Source organism: Squalius cephalus (genome assembly GCF_949319135.1).
Source record: "Squalius cephalus genome assembly, chromosome: 1".
NCBI lineage: Eukaryota > Metazoa > Chordata > Actinopteri > Cypriniformes > Leuciscidae > Squalius > Squalius cephalus.
This window is the reverse complement of record NC_137122.1, coordinates 11197838-11217796: the sequence shown is the minus strand read 5'-3', so window position 1 is coordinate 11217796 and position 19959 is coordinate 11197838. Positions and strand designations below refer to the sequence as shown.

At 37.8% G+C, this 19959-nt stretch overlaps 1 protein-coding gene across 1 annotated transcript; it reads right to left on the bottom strand.

The window, feature by feature from the left end:
* Positions 1-4982: 4982 nt before the first annotated feature.
* On the bottom strand, positions 4983-18569 carry LOC307162730 (uncharacterized protein). The gene is made up of 2 exons (XM_079878268.1): positions 18536-18569; positions 4983-7026 (listed from the first exon to the last, which is right to left on the bottom strand). The coding sequence occupies exon 2, from the start codon at positions 7019-7021 to the stop codon at positions 5465-5467; it is 1557 nt and encodes a 518-aa protein (XP_079734394.1). The 5' UTR covers positions 7022-7026; positions 18536-18569; the 3' UTR covers positions 4983-5464.
* Positions 18570-19959: the final 1390 nt, after the last annotated feature.

Below are 19959 nucleotides of genomic sequence, written 5' to 3'. Positions count from 1 at the left end.
GCACAAGCATTTCTGGGAAAGATAAGACGTATGGCAACGTACACAGTGACGTAACGCCGTCGTTCGCTGGGCTCTCTAGTCAGTGGAAAAACAAACAGGTTCTGAGAAGGTTCGCAAGCTGAACCAACTTTGAACCAGCACCAGTTCCGAACCAGTTCTTTTTTGGTAGAAAAGGGGTAACCACATAATAAAACACATGGGACAAACATGATTAAAACAAATAAATACAATATGTATACATACATTCATACACCTATAATAATTACCTCAATTGAGAATTTGATTTAAAACTGTCACCGTCAATGGAACAAATTATCTTCTGTAAACGTTCTTTTTAGCAAACGGTATTCGCAGCCTACGCCCCGAAGGAAGGGCCTCAAAGCAGGAGTGGAGGGGTAGCACCCGTACAACCACTCTGTGAGTTACTTGCGTGAGAATGGGGGTGCTTGGGTTCGGTGTAGTTCAGGTGGATACCACAAAGGTGCACCTAATAAGTGTCTGATGAGTTGTAAAACCTTTTGACAATAAAGTATTTAAAAATAATGAGACCCAGAGATGGTTTTTATTTTAGCAAAAAAATAGGGTAACGCCCTTGTTTAATTGAATAAAAGAATTTGGCAAATAGAATATAAAAGCTTTCCCCAAAACTCAATATTAATGAATATACAAAAATAAATAACCAAAAGATTCCCCAAACACTTAAATAATAGCCCCTTTAAATTTAGCTAGAAACCCCAATAGTTGCAATCACACTTGTTACACCAGACTATGTGGTCTAAAAGTCCCCCTCCCTTAGCTCTTTCCTAACAATCGAAAATACACAGAGAACTTTACAAAAAAAAAAAAAAAAAAAAAAAACCCCAAGTGTCCTGAAACAAGTCTTAGCAAATGCAGTGGTGGGCCCACTCATACACACACTCACACATGTTCCAGTTTACTCACGGTAACGTTTTGAACGAAGAAAAAAAAACACGTTGCAGGCCTGTTTTGGTCTTGCAAAACATTTGCAAAACGGACACTTGCAACAAATTGAGAGTGTGGAAAGACTTTGGTCCGGATGATCAGGTACGGTGCGACTCTAATTCTGAGGACACGTCTTCATCGTGGTTGTTTGCCTGAACCAGTTCTTTTGTCTTTTGCTGAAATGCTCTGGTCACAGGTCTTTGTTGTGGCCCCACTTCCCTTTCGTCAACAGGGATTCTCACAAGGTAACCAATGGGTAACAGGTGATAACGATGAATAGTCTTTTCTGCTCCCATGCTTCTCTCTGGCTTGATTTTGTAGACGGGTAAGTTGGGTAGCTTCTCCATAACAATATATGGCTAGGATCGCCACTTGCATTTCAATTTGTGCTTGCCTGTGACCCCAAAGTTTAGAGCAGCACCCTGCCACCTTTGTCAAGGACTTGTTCTTTGACGTGCTTGTCGTGTGCTTTTTTGTATCTTTGGTGGTTCTTGTCTGACGATTCTGTTGCAAGACTGTAGGCTCTTTGGAGATCTTTCTTGAGCTTAGCAACATACTGATGGACTTTGTCTTTTGGTTGTTCTCGGTCACGCCAAAGCAGATGTCTACCGGTAAGCGAGCTTCTCTGCAGAACATTAGCAGGTAAGGCGAATAACCAGTTGCGTAGTTTTGAGAACAGTTGTAGGCGTGGACCAACTGACTGATCTTTTGACTCCATTTTTGTTTTTGCTTTGGATCGAGTGTGCCAAGCATTGACAAGAGCGTACGATTGAATCTTTCTGGTTGCGGATCTCCCACCGCAGGTGTAAGGCGATGTTCTTGACTTACGAATCCCCAACATCATCAGAAGGTCTTGGATCAGTTTGCTTTCAAAATCGCGGCCTTGATCCAAATGTATGCGGGCAGGGAGTCCATAGTGTACAAAGTAGCACTCACACAGTATCTTGGCAACGGTGGCCACCTTCTGGTCTTTGGCTGGAAAAGCTTGGGCGTATCGAGTAAAGTGTTCAGTCACTACAAGGATAAAGGAGAGAGCACCTGCGCAAATCTTTTGTAAAATTCAATCCCGAAACCATCTGAGCCAGGCGCCTTGCCACTGGGGAAAGATTTAATCACAGCTAGAATTTCCTCTACCGTTATGTCCGCATTCAAAGATGCCTGCTCTGTGCACCCCAACTTTGGAAGATGTAATGAAGGAAATCAGCCAAAGCTGAAGGGTTAGAACAACCCTTTGATTTGTATAATTTTTCGTAAAATTCTTTAAATTTATCATTGATTTCACCGGGAATTGTTAAAACGACACCATTCTTGTTCTTGTTTTTATGAATTGCTCTAGAGGCTTGTAGCCCCCTCAGCTGGCGAGAAAGCAATATGTCTGGTTTATCCCCAAGTACAAACTGTTTTTGCTTCACTTTTAACAACATATTATTAACTTGGTTCGAAAGAATCAATTTATATTCCAATTTAAGTGCTGTCATTTCGTTAAGCACTTCTGAGTCTGATAAATCTCTGAAAGTGTCCTCCAGCCGAGTAAGACGATTATCAATTTCTAAAAGGCGTTTTACCCTCTGCTTTTTTTAGACTGGACTCATATGAAATAATATGTCCTCTCAAGACAGCCTTTAGGATTTCCCATAGTGTTGAGTCAGAAACCTCGCCCGTGTCATTAAATTTGAGAAACTCGGTTAATTGTTCAGCAATCATCTTTATAATCATTCAAGTGTGTACTTTTAAATGATCTAATTCAAAACTAAAACAAATATTCTCTGTTTATGTAATCTGTATGAAAAGAGAGAGATGTCAGTCGTTCTCATCTCAGCTCATTATTTTTAATGTGATCCTGCCCACGGAGAGCGCACGCTATTCAAACGCAAATGATCTGAGGTGATCCACGCAAACCTGTGAACGCCCCCATATCAGCTCGAGAAAACACATCAAGTTTAATCAGATCATTGTACTTGTTTACACCGTCTCGCAGCGCTGTGAGGAATAATACTATTGTAATAATAATAATGGAAAATGTACCTCAGAAGTGCTGGTATTTCGAGGACAACAGATCCAGCCGAGCTGAGGAATACTGTAGTAAGTTTTTTTCATTCTCAAGTGAATCGCATTTCTGTGTGTGAATGAATGAACGGCAGAGATGCGCGCCGTTTACTACAGCTCGCAAAAAGACGGTTTAAATATGAATCGCGTTCCTGTGTTTGAATGAATGATCCGCTTTTAGCAAACTATATTGCTATACTGAGATGAGTAAAAATCGACTGAAATATGTTGAAATAAAATGTATTTGTATAAGCAACGTATTAAACTGCAAATTAACATTTATATTCCCTATAATAAAAACGATAGACATGTTACAGACATATAAAAGACAACATTTCGTTGACTAGTTTTGGATAGCAAATGTTGTTTTCGTCAACGATGACGATAACGAAATTATTTCTTTGACGCACATTTTTTTAATGACGATAACGCGACGATGACCAGCTAAAAATGGCTCTAAGGTGACTAAAACATGACGAGACGTTTTCGAGTTTTCGTTGATGAGACGAGACGGAACGAAAATGATTACAAGTCTGACGTTCACAATTTATGTAATTTCTGCCTATTTTGCGTGAAATCTGTCTGTTTTGAGCTAAAAAAGTATCAGCAATGCTGCCGCTTCCTATCCTTGTTTTGTCGACTAAAACTTGACTAAAACTATCAAGTTTATAAGTGACTAAAATGTGACTAAAACTAAAAAGCATTTTCGTCCAAAAGACTAAGACTAAGACTAAACCTAAAAGGGCTGCCAAAAACAACACTGTTGGATAGATTATAATTTTTTACTGTAAAATAGACTGCCACAACAAATAAGCTTTTGTTTGCCAAATTTGGCTCATATGTTAAATATAGTATGTTTTGTCAAAAATAAAGTAATCAAATAATATGTTATTATAGTGTTTGTTCCAATGTAGGCTATATTCAAAGTAATGAATCCTTAACTTTGAAATATGTATGATAAAATGTATACTTTAGTTTTTACAAAGAAAGATTACACTTGAATTGTTGTTGTAATTGTAACCTTTTTAATAAAAAAATTATTTACAATATAGATGTAAACTAACTATTAAAAGGTAAATATAAGCCTTTTCTTTAAATAATTTTTATTGTGTTTTATTATTATTATTATTTTATTATTGTGACAAATTTGGGGAGAGGACACATATTCCAAAACTGAAAATACAGTATGAGAATTAACTGCACAATTACTAGACATGTTTTCCTTGGATATTATACAATTTGCAAGCACAATTTGTGGAAAAATATATTATTTGATTATATTGTCCCCATTGTCTCCTCAGGTGTGAACCACTCAATATGCATGATGGTGTTGGATGGTTGACGCCCACTCGCATATTGCCTTTCCAAACAGAAAGTGTCTTACAAAATTTAAATCAATGTATTGTTTTATGCAAATGATTAGGCAGGATGATTTTCAGATCATTTTGAAGAAAAAAACTCTTGGCGACGACATACATTAGTCAGAAGTCTTGTTGACACATATTGCATATGTGTTTTGTGGCCTTATTTCAGAAACTTTAGTTTTTAGTTTTTTCAATAACCATGCATAAACATTATTCTCTCAAAAATGAAAACATGTACATACATGTTGCTCACATATTATGGTAGCCCTGTTTGTGCTAAATAGAGTGTAATTACACCTTTGCCATTAATATGTTTATAAGCAACTGAAAAAAGCACAAATGTCAGGGCATGTCAGAACATCTCAAGGATCCCAAAAACACCCCAGACCCCAGAGGGTTAAAAGCTCTATTGGGAAAATCTTGGGAAAAACTTGTTGAAATGTATATATGATACTAGATATCAAGGGTGAAACTGTTAAAAGCATATTGAGAAAATTAAAACATGGAAAGCGCAATAAGCAAAAAATGTTTTCACGGCAGAAATAAAACTATTCTTGATTCAAGCAAAATCAGCAGAAAATAAAAATGGACAATACAATTTTTATAAAATAAGTAAAGATTTTATTCAATAATTACATGAAGCAATTACAAACATTAAGTAAAAGTGAAGGAGAATGAGACAGATCTCTCTCTTTACTGACATAAGAGCCAAAGCACGTCAAGAGAAGAGAAGTGTCCAGTTTCAAAGATACATGATACATTATATCTTGAGATACATTATATCTTGAGATTGCATGGAAGAGTAGAAGTGAAAGAGAAACTAGATGTTCTGATGAAAAACAATGAAGAACGAGTTAAAAATTAATATCAGATTCATGTCTCTCTTAAAAGTGTTATGGCCTTCTTTTCCAGTGTGAATTTTCTGGCACTCTTTCAGTTCATCTTCTGTAGTAAAGGACTTCAGCACTGAAACACACACCGCCGTGTCTTTTCTGCTGTAATATTACTAATGAATCTTCTCCTTTGTGTGAATCTTCAGGTGTTTCTTCAGGACTGACGCCCAATGAAACTGTTTACCGCACTGATCACAGTTAAATGGTCTTTCTCCCAGTGTGAACTCTCATGTGAAGCTTAAGAGATGATTTGTGTCTGAAACTAGTTCTGCAGTGAACACACATGTGTGGCTTTTCTCCAGTGTGGATCCTCTCATGTCTTTTCAGATGTGATGCATGACTGAATCTCTTGTCACAGTGTGAACACTTGTAAGGTTTTTCTCCAGTGTGGATCCTCTCATGTGAATTCAAACCTGTTGACTGACTGAATCTCTTGTCGCAGTGTGAACACTTGTAAGGTTTTTCTCCAGTGTGGATCCTCTCATGTCTTTTCAGACTTGTTAAATTATTAAATCTCGTGTTACAGTATGAACAATTGTAAGGCTTTTCTCCAGTGTGGATCCTCTCATGTGTTTTCAGACTTTTTGACCGACTGAATCTCTTGTCACAGTGTGAACACTTGTAAGGTTTTTCTCCAGTGTGAATAATCTGGTGCTGTTTTAACTTGTCCGCTGTAATAAAAGTCTTCCCACACTCAAAGCACACGTACTCTCTCACACCAGTATGTATTTTCTCATGTTTATGTAAATATGGCAGCAGTGAAAAACTCTTTCCACACACAGAACATGAATGCGGCTTCTCCTTCGTATGAACTGTCAGGTGTGTCTTCAGGTCTGATGCACTAAAAAAAGTTTTGCCGCATTGATCACATGTGAACGGCTTCTCTCCGGTGTGGATCCTCATGTGACGCTCAAGACTTTGTTTAGTTGTGAAACTGTTTCCACACTGAACACACATATGCAACTTTTCTCCAGTGTGGATCCTCTTGTGTTTGGTCAGATGTTGTTTTCGTGCGAAACTCTTCCCGCATTGATCACATGTGAACGGCTTCTCTCCAGTGTGAACTCTCATGTGAATCTCAAGACTTTGTTTGGTTGTGAAACTCTTTCCACACTGAGTGCAGGTGAAAGATTTCTTGGCTCTTCTTTTCTTTAAGAATGTCTTTTTAGTCTTTGAGCGACTCAAAGGTTTTTCTCCAAGTTTGACATGATGTTCCTCCTCCACTTCACTCAGTTCTTCACTCTCCTCCTTCACTTCACTCAGTTCTTCACTCTCCTCCTCCACTTCACTCAGTTCTTCACTCTCCTCCTTCACTTCACTCAGTTCTTCACTCTCCTCCTTCACTTCACTCAGTTCTTCACTCTCCTCCTTCACTTCACTCTCCACCTTCACTTCAATCAGTTCTTCACTCTCCTCCTCCACTTCACTCAGTTCTTCACGCTCCTCCTTCACTTCACTCAGGTCTTCACTCTCCTCCTTCACTTCACTCAGTTCTTCACGCTCCTCCTTCATTTCACTCAGTTCTTCACGCTCCTCCTCCACTTCACTCAGTTCTTCACGCTCCTTCACTTCACTCAGTTCTTCTCTCTCCTCCTTCACTTCACTCAGTTCTTCTCTCTCCTCCTTCACTTCACTCAGTTCTTCTCTCTCCTCCTTCACTTCACTCAGTTCTTCTCTCTCCTCCTTCACTTCACTCAGTTCTTCACTCTCCTCCTTCACTTCACTCAGTTCTTCACTCTCCTCCTTCACTTCCATCAGGTCTGAAATCAAAGAAAAAGGTTTCATTTCATTTTTAGCAAAATATTTGGAGAAAGAAATATGAAAGTGAGCCCTGATGCAATAGCAGAAAGTACTAGTAGACAACTGCTTTAAAATATAATAATTCTGGTGTTTTCATAAATTAATTGCATGAATGAGGTACATTGATCTTTCAATTATTGCAACAAGGCATTATAAGCACAAATCAAGTCTCTGAAGTGAGAACTATTAAATATTTGATTAATTACATAAATATCTAATGTAATATTAACATTTAAACAATACTGCCTATATTGACAAAAAAAAAATATTATTTGTTAGATAACAAAAATGAAACAATATTTAGCTGAGTCTGTTTTGTTTGGTACAGGCCTGTCATGGATAAATAAATATGAAAATAAAACCACCAGTCGGTGTCTAAATGAGTGATTAATTGAATCATTCATTCAAATGATTTGTTCATAATGACTGATTCATTTAGAAATGAAGCAAGTGGAATATGGAGGCAAATCAATCTCATTAAAGCACCATGGTACAACAGTGTTACGCATGTTCTAAAGAGAGAAACTCGTAATTTAGAGCGTAAATGGAAACAAACTAATCTAGAGGTCTTTAGAATCGCATGGAAAGACAGTATGTCACGTTATAAAAAGGCCCTAAAAGCAGCCAGGGCTGAGCATCTCCGCAAACTAATAGAAAACAACCAAAATAATCCTAGGTTTTTATTTAACACCGTCGCTAGACTAACAAATAAACAGACGTTACCGGAGCAAAATATTCCGTTACAGTGTAGTAGTAATGATTTTATGAATTTCTTCACTGAGAAAATAGAAAGCATCAGAAACACAATTGTAAATGTACAATCTTTAATGGTGTCTTATGATTCAGCCTCAATTATCACCCCGCAAGAACAATTACAGCGCTTTGCAACTATAGGACAGGAAGAGTTAAATAAACTTATCATTGCATCTAAACCAACAACGTGTTTATTAGATCCAATACCAACTAAACTACTGAAACAAGTGTTACCTGTAGTGGAAGAGCCTCTTCTCAATATTATTAACTCGTCTTTATCCTTAGGTCATGTTCCAAGAATATTCAAGTTGGCAGTTATAAAACCTCTTATTAAGAAACCACAATTAGATCATAATAACCTAGCAAATTACAGACCCATTTCAAATCTTCCATTTCAGGGCTCGAAATTAACTTTTTTACTTGGTAGCACTGGTGCTCCCAACTTCAAAAAGTTAGGAGCACCAGCAAAAATTTAGGAGCACCCACCAAAAATTAAGGAGCACCACAACTACAAAATATATATTAACAAATTTTATTTCATCCTGTGGCCAAGATTTGAAATTTGGTCTTCTGGCTCTATATCATCTCACCCCGATGATATTGGCACATGATTTGTCATTTGACATAAATTTAGTGAAGGCAAGCTCTTCTTTGGCGATGGTGTATGCGGTGTTATATTCATAGACAGTATGGTTATATTTGACGTATCCTGCCGATTAAAAGCCTTAATAATTGAACCTGATTTGTTTGCCACACACCTGTCCCTGCATTTTTTGCTTGGCACTTGGCACTCTATTGCTATTAATATGCTGTATTAATCTTTGTTAATCTTAGTTAATAAAAATACAGCTGTTCATTGTTCATTAATGTTACTTCACAGTGCATTAACTATGTTAACAAATAAAAAAAAAATATTTCAATAATGTAGGCTATTAGTAGCCCAAATGTTGAAATTAACATTAACAATGGTTAACAAATTAACAAAGTGCAGTTTATTAATAGTACATGTTAACTGTGTTAACTAGAATTTAATAAGTGGAACATTATTGTAAAGTGGTACCGATTTGTTATACACCGATTCAGACGTCTCGTGAGTGTGTTGGACAGATCAGTTGTTTTAACCATTCATTAAAGTGAATCGGTTCAAATGAGTCATTAGTTCGCGAATCGGACGTGTCATTAGTGGACGTGTAGCATACGGCAAGCGTTGTGTAATTATCCCGGTAGTTTATTTTTTAGCACAATTCACACTCCACGGTAATTTAGGAGAAAAAAAAATCTCAGAATGCTCCACATGAAACTTCGGTCTTCCGCCCTTTTTCTATCGTGTCAAATGATTTTGATTAATATGCGCGAGGGAGAGAGAGCAAGACAGCGCTCGTGTTGTTTGAAGACGTGAGAGTGCGCGCGCGCGCGGCCGGGGCTTTCTCTCGTCAAGCGCAGCAGTCACTCACGCACCGATCAAAAGGCTTTGGCGGCCGCCAAAAAAAATCAATGCAGGAAAAACCCCAGGATTGGTTATATAGCGTTGGATAGAATGACGGTCCGGCCATCGCGTATCAGCGCACATACACACTGTGAAGTAATTTGCAAACGTTTTTTAGAGAAATGAAAACAGGTCGCACCACAACCATTATTTGCACTCGCACAAATGCTCCCAAATATATTTTTAGGTCGCACAGATTAAATTTCAGGAGCATATGCGACCAAAATGGTCGCAATTTCGAGCCTTGCATTTATGTCTAAAATACTAGAAAAAGTTGTGTCCGCTCAATTGTGCTCTTTCTTGCAAGAAAATGATATCTATGAAAAGTTTCAGTCTGGATTCAGACCGCATCATAGCACAGAAACTGCGCTCGTTAAAATCACAAATGATTTACTTTTAGCTTCTGACCAAGGCTGTATCTCAATACTAGTTTTACTTGATCTTAGTGCTGCGTTCGATACTATAGATCACACAATACTCTTAGACCGACTACAAAACTACACTGGTGTTCAGGGACAGGCATTAAGCTGGTTCAGATCATACTTATCAGACCGTTACCATTTTGTCTGCGTAAATGGGGAAAAATCGAAGATAACGTCAGTAAACTACGGTGTACCGCAAGGATCTGTGTTAGGCCCTCTACTATTCTCAATATATATGCTGCCACTTGGTAATATTATAAGAAAACATGGAATTAATTTCCACTGTTATGCTGATGACACTCAATTATATATTTCATCACGACCAGATGAAAACGCTAAATTATCTAAATTAACAGAGTGTGTTAAAGATATAAAATACTGGATGACATGTAATTTTCTGCTATTAAATTCAGATAAAACGGAGGTATTACTTATTAGTCCAAAAAACTGCCCACAAAACCTCTTACAATGCTGCCGTGCAAAGGCAAAAGACCGTAACTTCGTTTTTGGTCGAAAATGAGTTATTTATATTTTTGGCACATTCAAGACCTTCTTTATCATGTGGATAAGTATCTTGAATCAATTCCGTTTTTTTTTCGAGAAAATAATGATTTGTCTTAACAGTAACTTCCAAAAGCCCATGAGAAACCAAGGCAGAACACCGTAACATCAGTTACCGCTCTTTGGCCTTGTTTTGGAACGCTCAAATTACGAGTTAACGGTGCTCTGCCTTTGTTTAGCCGCGTGTCAATATGAAGTTACTGTGCCGGTGTTCAATCAAATAATGCTACCTACCAGATTGTACGGTTATATGCCTTTGTTTTAATGTCCATTAAAATTAAAATTACGGTGTAGCCTGTGTACTTTGTACAGCTGCCATCAGTCGCTCTAACTTCTGATGTCCTCAGAGCGGTCAGAACATTTAGTATGGTCTGCTCCATCGACAAACGTGCGATATCGATCGCGAAGGATTATGCAGAGTTGACAGAAAAACGTTACACATTGCCGTATCAGATGAATACAACCAAGAATTAAAGCTTGGCAAACTAGCTGGCAGAGTGCCAAAACTTCGCCTTCAGCCCCGCCCTAAACGCGGTCGATCGAGTCAACGCTGGACTATAGGTATGTTGTCATGTCAAATGTATTAATAATGCCATCAGAATGCAACCAAAGCACAGGATAGCAATAAGTAGATGGCTATAAATAATTGTAAATCATACAAAATAAATGCCATGATCACTAGATTTTATACAGGTGTTACTATAATGATTTTGTTAATGGTGATCAGCAACTAAATATTGATAATGTGGAAGTTACTGCCTTTTGCCTTGGCATGACTTCTCACTTTTTGCTGACAATACAAAGGCAGAGTACAGTAACTTTAAAATAGTGGTCAAAAGTCAAGTTTGAGCTCAAGATTTTTTTATGTATATAATTTCCATTACTAAAACATCTATTTGCCAGATTTCCAGTGTCCTACCTATAATTAATTTGGCGGGACAACTAAAAATCTTTAAAGTCATTTTTCTCAGTTCCACACTCTAGCGACTTAAGGTCTTTTGCCTTTGTAGGGCAGAATACAACTTTAATTTAGAAGGGTGTCCTGTTACTTTATCCTCTACAGTAAAAGACCTGGGTGTTATATTAGACCGCAACTTGTCTTTTGAAAATCATATTTCATATGTTACAAGAACAGCCTTTTTCCACCTTAGAAACATTGCTAAGCTACGTAACATGCTATCAGTTTCTGATGCAGAAAAGTTAGTTCATGCATTCATGACCTCGAGACTAGATTACTGTAATGCTTTATTAGCTGGTTGTCCTGCATCCTCAATAAACAAGCTACAGTTAGTCCAAAATGCCGCCGCTAGAGTTCTTACTAGATCAAGAAAATACGATCATATAACACCAATTCTGTCGTCTCTACATTGGTTACCTATAAAGTTCCGTATCAATTACAAAGTATTGCTACTGACCTATAAAGCCCTAAATGGTTTAGCTCCCGTGTATTTAACGGAACTTCTATCGCCCTATAATCCATCGCGCTCTTTAAGATCACTAAATTCGAGGCTTCTGGTCATTCCTAGGATATCTAAGTCCACTAAAGGAGGGAGAGCGTTTTCACATTTAGCTCCTAAACTGTGGAATGGCCTTCCTGATATTGTTCGAGGCTCAGACTCGCTGTCCCAGTTTAAAACTAGATTAAAGACGCATCTCTTCAGCCAGGCATTCACATAATACTTACATTTTATACTACAGTTGAATCAGATTGAATGCATTAATATTGCGAACAGCAGCTACGCTAATTATTTCCCATATGCTTTTCTGTTGTTATCTCGGGATGCTAGTCCCGAGGTAAATACAGATCGTCAGCTCCAGTTTGTATCCAGCCTCTCATGGAAACTACAGATTCTCCAACACCCGTGCAGAGACGACTCGGCGCCTGTGAAGAGACGACTCGACGCTGGCGATGTTTATGCCCTAAATCAATACATGATTAACTAACTGTATTTCTCTATGTACATTTCTGAAATGCACTTTCTGTAAAGCTGCTTTGAAACAATATGTATTGTGAAAAGCGCTATACAAATAAATTTGAATTGAATTGAATTGAATTAATGATTCATACATGCGTAATAAAATATACTGTATAATAAATGCAATAAATGTTTATGTTCACATGTGGACTAAACAGTAGTTCATAAACTACTGCATCAACTGATCTCTAACTTCTTTAACTTCAGTAAACACAGAAATTAACTGTTCAACTGCACATACCTCTGCTTAGCCATGAACTGGTCAAAAGCTGATTACTTAACATGGAGGTAGGCCCGCCCTCACGTGATACTGATTGGTCGATTGATAAGCTTAAATCTGATTGGCTAAAGCAGTGGTTCCAAAACCTGTCCTGGGCTGCGTTCAGCCCCGACAAAACGTTGCACAACGTTTTTTAAAGGACCCATGACATGCTACTTTTTGTTGGTTTTAATATAGGGCTTAGTGGTCCCTAGTACTGTATCTGAAATCTCTTTCCAAAAATTCAGCCTCGGTGCAGAATTATAGCCACTACAAGCCAGTCCCAGAATGAGATTCCTTCAGATGGGCGTTTCGGTGTCTGTAGCTTTAAATGCTAATGAGGAGGAGCAAGGTGGAGGGTGGGTGTGGCCTTGACCATCTTGGCAACGGTACCATGCATGTTTACGTTGGATATATTGCAATGGCACGAAGACACGCAGTCGTTCAAGCATTTCAGTTTGACCCAGAATCCGATGGAGAAGCAATGGATGAAGAAGTTGCAACTCAGCGGCTCCAGCAGGACGTTTCCGAATGGTTAGTTTAAAATATTATGGCTGGATACGGTACTTTATTCGGATGGTTTACAGTTATTGTTATGTAGCTAACGCTAACCTACTGTAGCCTTTTCATGTTGCTCTGATTTGCTATTGATTTAAAGCTGTATTAGCATCTATATCAGTAATATTTCTAGTTCAGAGAAGACTGTAATGTGGCTTATTTTTTAATGACAAAGTTCTCCATGTCCTCATATACTGAAGTCATGTTAAGCTGGAGATAGCATGGGGGGAAAACTGTTTTTTTGTGCCTAGATGTTCTAGTACACAGAGATCTGTAAAGTCTGTAATTTATCCTATTACAATTACATCAGGCTCTGCGATCTTGAAATGCGGATATCACGCGAGCGATATAACCAACAGGAAAACGGTTATCCAAATAACAAAGAAGTGTATAACACTCGCGTTACAGTGTTCATAAACAGTAAAGCAACACACTTATATATCATTAGTTGACTTACTTGTCCGAGGTGTGTAGCTGAGCCAAAGAGAGTTGGTACTGATCCAGACTTTAGTTTCAGACGTTCTGAAAGCCCAGCTCTGTATTGACTAGGGCTGTAACTTTTGTGAAAAAATCCTGTTCGATTTTTGAGACATAAGTGTTCATTGAATCGATTGTAAAATCGATTTTCCATGTCTAAAGCCGTTTCCATTTTAAACGCAAAATATGGGCAAATCCACGGACAACAGGCATTAGGACGAACGTAAAGAGGGCGCTTGAATTCTGCAATATTTCTGATGATTTATTGGCGTGAAGTTTTGAACACAATGACAAACAGGAGTGCAACATTCTCGAAAAACAATAAGCATAGTGGACTGCCATAGCATAAATGAAAAACATTACCTCAGTCTTCAACATGGCTGTGTTTACGATTAGAAATGTCAAACAAATTTCACCTAGGTAGGCGATGGTAGACGCGTAGCCCGAATACGCGTAGCCCGAATTTGTATCTGAATGCATGAGACTGTCTGCATACCGGCAGAATTCACAGTTTTGTAGTAAAAAGAGACGCATTATGCAGAAAGATAATTTGCTGTTATGCGTGTTTGTCAGAGCCTACAGTTGCTGTGCGACGCGCGTTCACTGCGGGCGTATCGTGACGAGCTGGACGCGTTCCGAGAAAAGACCGTTAAAATCGATTCCCTATTTTCGTTTTCGAAACTTGCGTTGGTTGGTCCAATCGATTGTGCAATCGATTTTCGAACGTAAAGTGACAGCCCTAGTATTGACCCAAGTTGAGGAAACAGTCGTCGGTGAAATGTTGGGCGCAGACATACAAAACTTTGGGAAGTTGTGTCGGCGCGCGCATTTCCAGAGAAAATTAAATGCATCCACTGGTTCTTCTGGGCTTGGATGAAGGATCTAAAAAAAGGCTTCGGTGTTCATTTGTACATCCAATTATTGAGCAATTATTATGCTTCGCTCGCGCAAAAGCCATGATATCTCTCGTGAACAAACTAAAATCGCGCGCACGTTCCTACTTACTAGCTCATTTTCTCATGGGCGGGAAATATTCTATGGGCGGCCAAAGCAGAGAAAGGGGAGGTAACATTTCTCCTTATAACGTCATAAGGAGGAGATTCAAGATCAGCCCGGTTGAGCTTCCATTTTCTCGAAGGCAGAGACAGATAGCAAATGTTCTGATGACGCAAGAGTTGCAACTATGGCAGCTGAGAAGGCCATTCTTTGTGTTCTTTGTGAAGAATTTTCGGAGCCTGATGAAGTCGGTATAAATATGTGTTTAATACTACAAAATATGCCCGATGTTACAGTTACTGCACTTGCCGCCCGAACAAAAGAGAACATCCCAATCAAGTGAAGAGATTGCTGAAACTGAAATGGAAGCACACATCTTACCTAATTCAGACTAAAACACATCTATTTAGCTTCACATACTGACTTTATTTGTAGTTCATACTGTTTTAATTCCCTGTATTACCATTGTTTATTTCTATACCAAATGTCATACACTTGCAATGAAGCCAAAAATATAAACAACTACATCATTATGTTGATATTCTATATTTTTACAATAAAACTTACGACAAACATGTCTTCTAAAATCCTCAGTTGCGTATACCGAGCTGCATCGAACACATTTGTAAATTACTTTCCTTGAACCCATTGTGCGAGTTCACTTAATACAGAGTGCTTTATATACATGTTGCTGCTGATTGGACTGCAGTTCTGACACACCCACCAAACAAGAGAAAACATATCTCAAACCCCATTGCACACCGGTGCACGCCGTTTCCAGGAAACATGACGTTCAACCCGGAACCCGTAGTAAAACGTTGCGCACCGTTTTGAACTTGAACGTGCCCCTGGAGTACCCCCAACACTGCACGTTTTCTTTGTTTCCCTAATTAAACACACCTGACTCAACTCATCAGCTCATTATAACATGGGTTAATGAGCTGATGAGTTGAATCAGGTGTGTTTGATTAGGGAGACAAAGAAAACGTGCAGTGTTGGGGGTACTCCAGGACAGGTTTGGGAATCACTGGGCTTCAATTTTTTTTGGGGGTACGTGAATTAGGTTTCATGCATGTGAAATTGTCTACGCATGTATGAATCATGTTTGTTGCGTGAATAATTAATGAGATTGATTTGCCTCCATAGTGGAAAGGCTTGTTCGACTTCATGCAGCTCTGCGCAGTTCGATCTGTGTCTGACTTGGAGCAGTGCATGCTGGTAGAAAATGTCGTCCGACTTGAGACAGCTTTTTCAAGACGTTAATGGACGCATATTTGTGTTCATACCCAAGAGATGTTTAATGGCGATGCGCAAAGTGAACGTGCAAATTCAATCCCTAACAGTAGATGCCGCTTATTAAGAAAACAGAAATACCTCGGTAAGCAAGGCGGCGCTGTGCAACTTTACGCTTCTGACACTCGCTTGTCACACAGAGGAAGAGAGCCAGTATTTACGTGCTTGCCAAAACCATTCACACACTTTTTGCTAACAAATTTTAGTTGTTGGTGTGGCGTTTAGACACCAAAGAGACCAGCAGCTCTACATTCATCTTGCCTCTTCCTCTTCGTCATCTTCTTCTATCAATGTGTGCTCGGCAAGACTGTTTTGTGCTTGAGCACCACCAAGTACTGTGACTTCAGAAGCATCAGGCACGTGAACAAAAGCAACAATCTCATTGGTCGGTCAGTTTTTAACGCAGCGTAACAAACCAAAAAAAGGAACCCAAGGCGTTTTTTTTAAACGCTTTTACATCTGCCGTTTTGTTCATTGGTAACACATACTCAAATTGGCGGCCTTTAGTTACAAGGCGTTAAACGTCGACGAAAAGCGTGTGCAATAATCTTTATGCATGTGCTAACATTCCACACATGCTAACACTCCACACATGCTAACATTTTGAAACTTAGTGTATTTACTAGTTGCCATTTCAACACGGGAAAAAAAATCCGCCAAAATTCAGAAATCCTTGGAAGATTTCACTGAACATTTATTTAACCATAACAAAAGTAAATTTCTTATGTTATTTTTGCACCTCTATTTTTGGTGTTTATTTTAAATTAGACAAATCTGATATTATTTTAATCTCCAATATGTTTTTTAACAGTTGATATGGTTCTTTAATGCTTTGCTAACTAGCAGAAGACACTAGCAGGATTTGAATCTCAGTTCTGTCAGGACCACTACTGTCAAATATGATTGACAATTAGCATACAGTTTGGATTGGCGGTATGGTTCCGTTCTGGGCGAGAACTCCCTGCGCATCCATGCAGCCCAGCATGGATAAGAGCAGGGAGAGCAGCAATAACCCCCCTTGGGGTAAACAGAACAGAAACAACATGAAAGTTTGCAAATATATTTAATTATAATTTTAAAGTACAACATATTTCGAGAATTAATTCTGATTCAAGGGGAATCAGAATGCCAAATCCTGACTGGGCGAGAGGAGGAGCTGGGGATGGAGGAGGGTAATTCGCTCCTGAGAACGCGATCGCTGCTGATAATACTGAAGGAGCTTATGTATACAGTGATAGGCGTCGTATTCCTATAGGTAGATGTGGATCAGCTGAGGGGCAGCTGATGCGAGCTTGACTAACGTGACCTGCCAGAACTAACGCTACGCTTGATCTCTCAGATTCTCTCAATTTTATTACGGAATTCAAACAATAAATACCGTTTTGGCGCTTGTAAATGTGACGTGACAGATCCCTAGCGGCACATGAACCCATAATCTCTACTAGCTAATAGTAAATAAACACGAATGAACAATGTTGAAAGATACAGTACAACTTACTGAAATGTATATTCATCATACATAATATCTTATATTATTATAATTTAATGACCATAATGTAGGCTATAGCATGTTAGTTGGCTAGAAAAAAAGAGCTATAAGAGAGTATTTTGCTAAACGTGTATTATTTTACAAATTTATTATATTTTTTACTTAAATCATTAAATAAAGTTATTATAATAAAAAACGCATTATATTTAATTTGAGTTATTTAACCTTAAATAATACTACCAGCTGATAGGGCTCTCTGTATGTTTACAGCATTAGGTGAGTTTTTAAGAATATATATATTTTTTTTTCAATAAAAAAGGCATCATTTAATGTCATTCACCATCGTTTTGAGGCGGAAGTATCGTTTCAGGCACCGTTTAGGTAACGGTACTGCTTTAAAAGTATTGATTTGGCACCAGTATTGGAAAAAACTCAAACGATACCCAACCCTACTGCTGTGTTCATCTGATAGGCTAAACCTTGAACCACTCTTTAACAGACATCTTGGAGATGTTATGCTATCTGTGATATTAATTGCAATAAATTAATTAGATCAATAACATATTTTAATTGTGTATGTTCAGAAACAGATGATCATCGATGGCCATAAAACTTAAAAAAAGAGAAGCAGCGTTATTATATTATTTAACATGTCCAGTTTCAAACTTCATTAATATTTAGGCTATCTGATATTATATCAATTGTATTATATTTATCTATTTATCATTTATGTATAGATTTGAACTTTCCCCATGTCCATTACTCATGACAAGTACAATATAAAGTGTGTATAATTATCTGCTCTATATATTTAAATCTTAACAATATAATCTGCAAAAAATAAATGTCAACAAATAAATATAAAGGTAGGTTACAATTAAAATGACAACAGCAAAACTTGAGATCGATTCCCCTCACAGATCTCAACTCTTGACTTGACATTCAGTAACAGTTCTCACTCCAAACATCGAGACAATCACACAAACGAACACAAAATCGCTCAGGTCTGAATGAACTCAACATATTCTCCTCATGCTCGCTGCTGCTGCACTAAATGTTTATTTCAGTAGGAAGAAGACGCCAGAAAAGACGCACAAGTATCGCTGTGATCGATGAAAACAATACAGAAATGAGTCTGTCGCTTAAACAAAACAAACTGTATAAAGTGTGTGTGATGGTTGTGTAAATGTGAGAAATACCGTGAACTGCTCTCCTCACCTCAGAAGACTCTTCTTCTTCTTCTGATACGTGCGGCAGTCGGCAGACTATAGTCGCTAGAATGGCGTATTGCTGCCCTCCTCAGTTCATTAGAAGAATTAATAGATTTAACAGATTATAAATCTATATATCTATCTATATCTATCTATCTATCTATCTTTATATACTGTATACAAAAGTTTGTCAACAAGTTTTTTTTCTTTTTTGTCTCATAGTCCTTAGTAAGTAATGATTAAATGATAAAGTAATGATTAATAAATAACTTGAAATTCCAGCTTCCGACAGCTCTCTGAGTACATGAGATTTATTTCTGTACGATGACATAAACAGTCCATTAGTCCAGGCTCACAGTTTCTACTTCTTCACATATGCTTGTTTTCCAACCATCCTTCCTAAACCTATATTAATATTAATATGGCTTTGAGGTTTTCTGTGCACTGAAATTATGCATGTTAGGTGATCACATGAGCTGATTTAATGTATGTATTTAACACCCTTTGAAACACCTGCTGAATTGCCTATATCATGTTCGTTGATGTATTATTCTTCTCTAATCTAACTTATTGCTGTTTTAATACTATGATGGTACAAGAGTAAAATGGTTACATTTGCATCTGACTAATTTTAGGTACTAGAGTGTTAACATGAGTTTTTGCACATGTGAAGTCATGCGTTTTTTCTGTAAGGGTTTCCTTGGTTATTGAGCCCACGTAAAATCTTTGGTCCAGTCGAGAACCTGTAAATCACCCTTATTAATTATTGTTTCTTTTTCGGCCCATCATTTCATTTAATTTCAGTTTGTAGTGAAGCCTAGTGACGAACTAAGATGTTGAGTTGGTTATTCAGACCATTACATTAGCTTTATTGCCTTTACTGACAGTGAGTTACTGTTAAAATAAACTGTAGATCTGGGTGAAACTGCTCCTGGGTTATTTGTTGAAGGAACCTCCTGCTATTGCTATTAAAGCGGAGCAACAGCATGCTTGTCTGCACATTTATTAAACGTATGTAACATCAAATGCATAAATGATAATTAATTGCATTTAAATGTGAAGCTGGATATCAAGAGTTAAGCGGTAAATAATTTAGCCATAAAAACGGACAATAACAATGAGTATAAATGGAGTATAAAGTACCAGTAGCACCCTTTTTCTGTTGTTTGTTATAGAAAAAATATTGTCCTCTGGCACTGTTTTATTTTATTTTACTTTAGTCACATTGTATTTTTTTACTTTGAATGATAATGTCTCATTGGATTGTTCTGGTTCATGGCATTAATTAAAATAATAATAGTAAAAAACGAAGAGGCGCCAAATACTGTTCATAACGACAAAACATCTAAACATCAACATTATCACACAAAAATAAAAAATAACTTATCTTTATTCGAGCTGCACCATAGGGG

What these genes read in the sequence shown, in the direction of transcription:
- LOC307162730 (XM_079878268.1), bottom strand. Translation starts at nt 7,021, where the DNA reads ATGGAAGTGAAGGAGGAGAGTGAAGAACTGAGTGAAGTGAAGGAGGAG.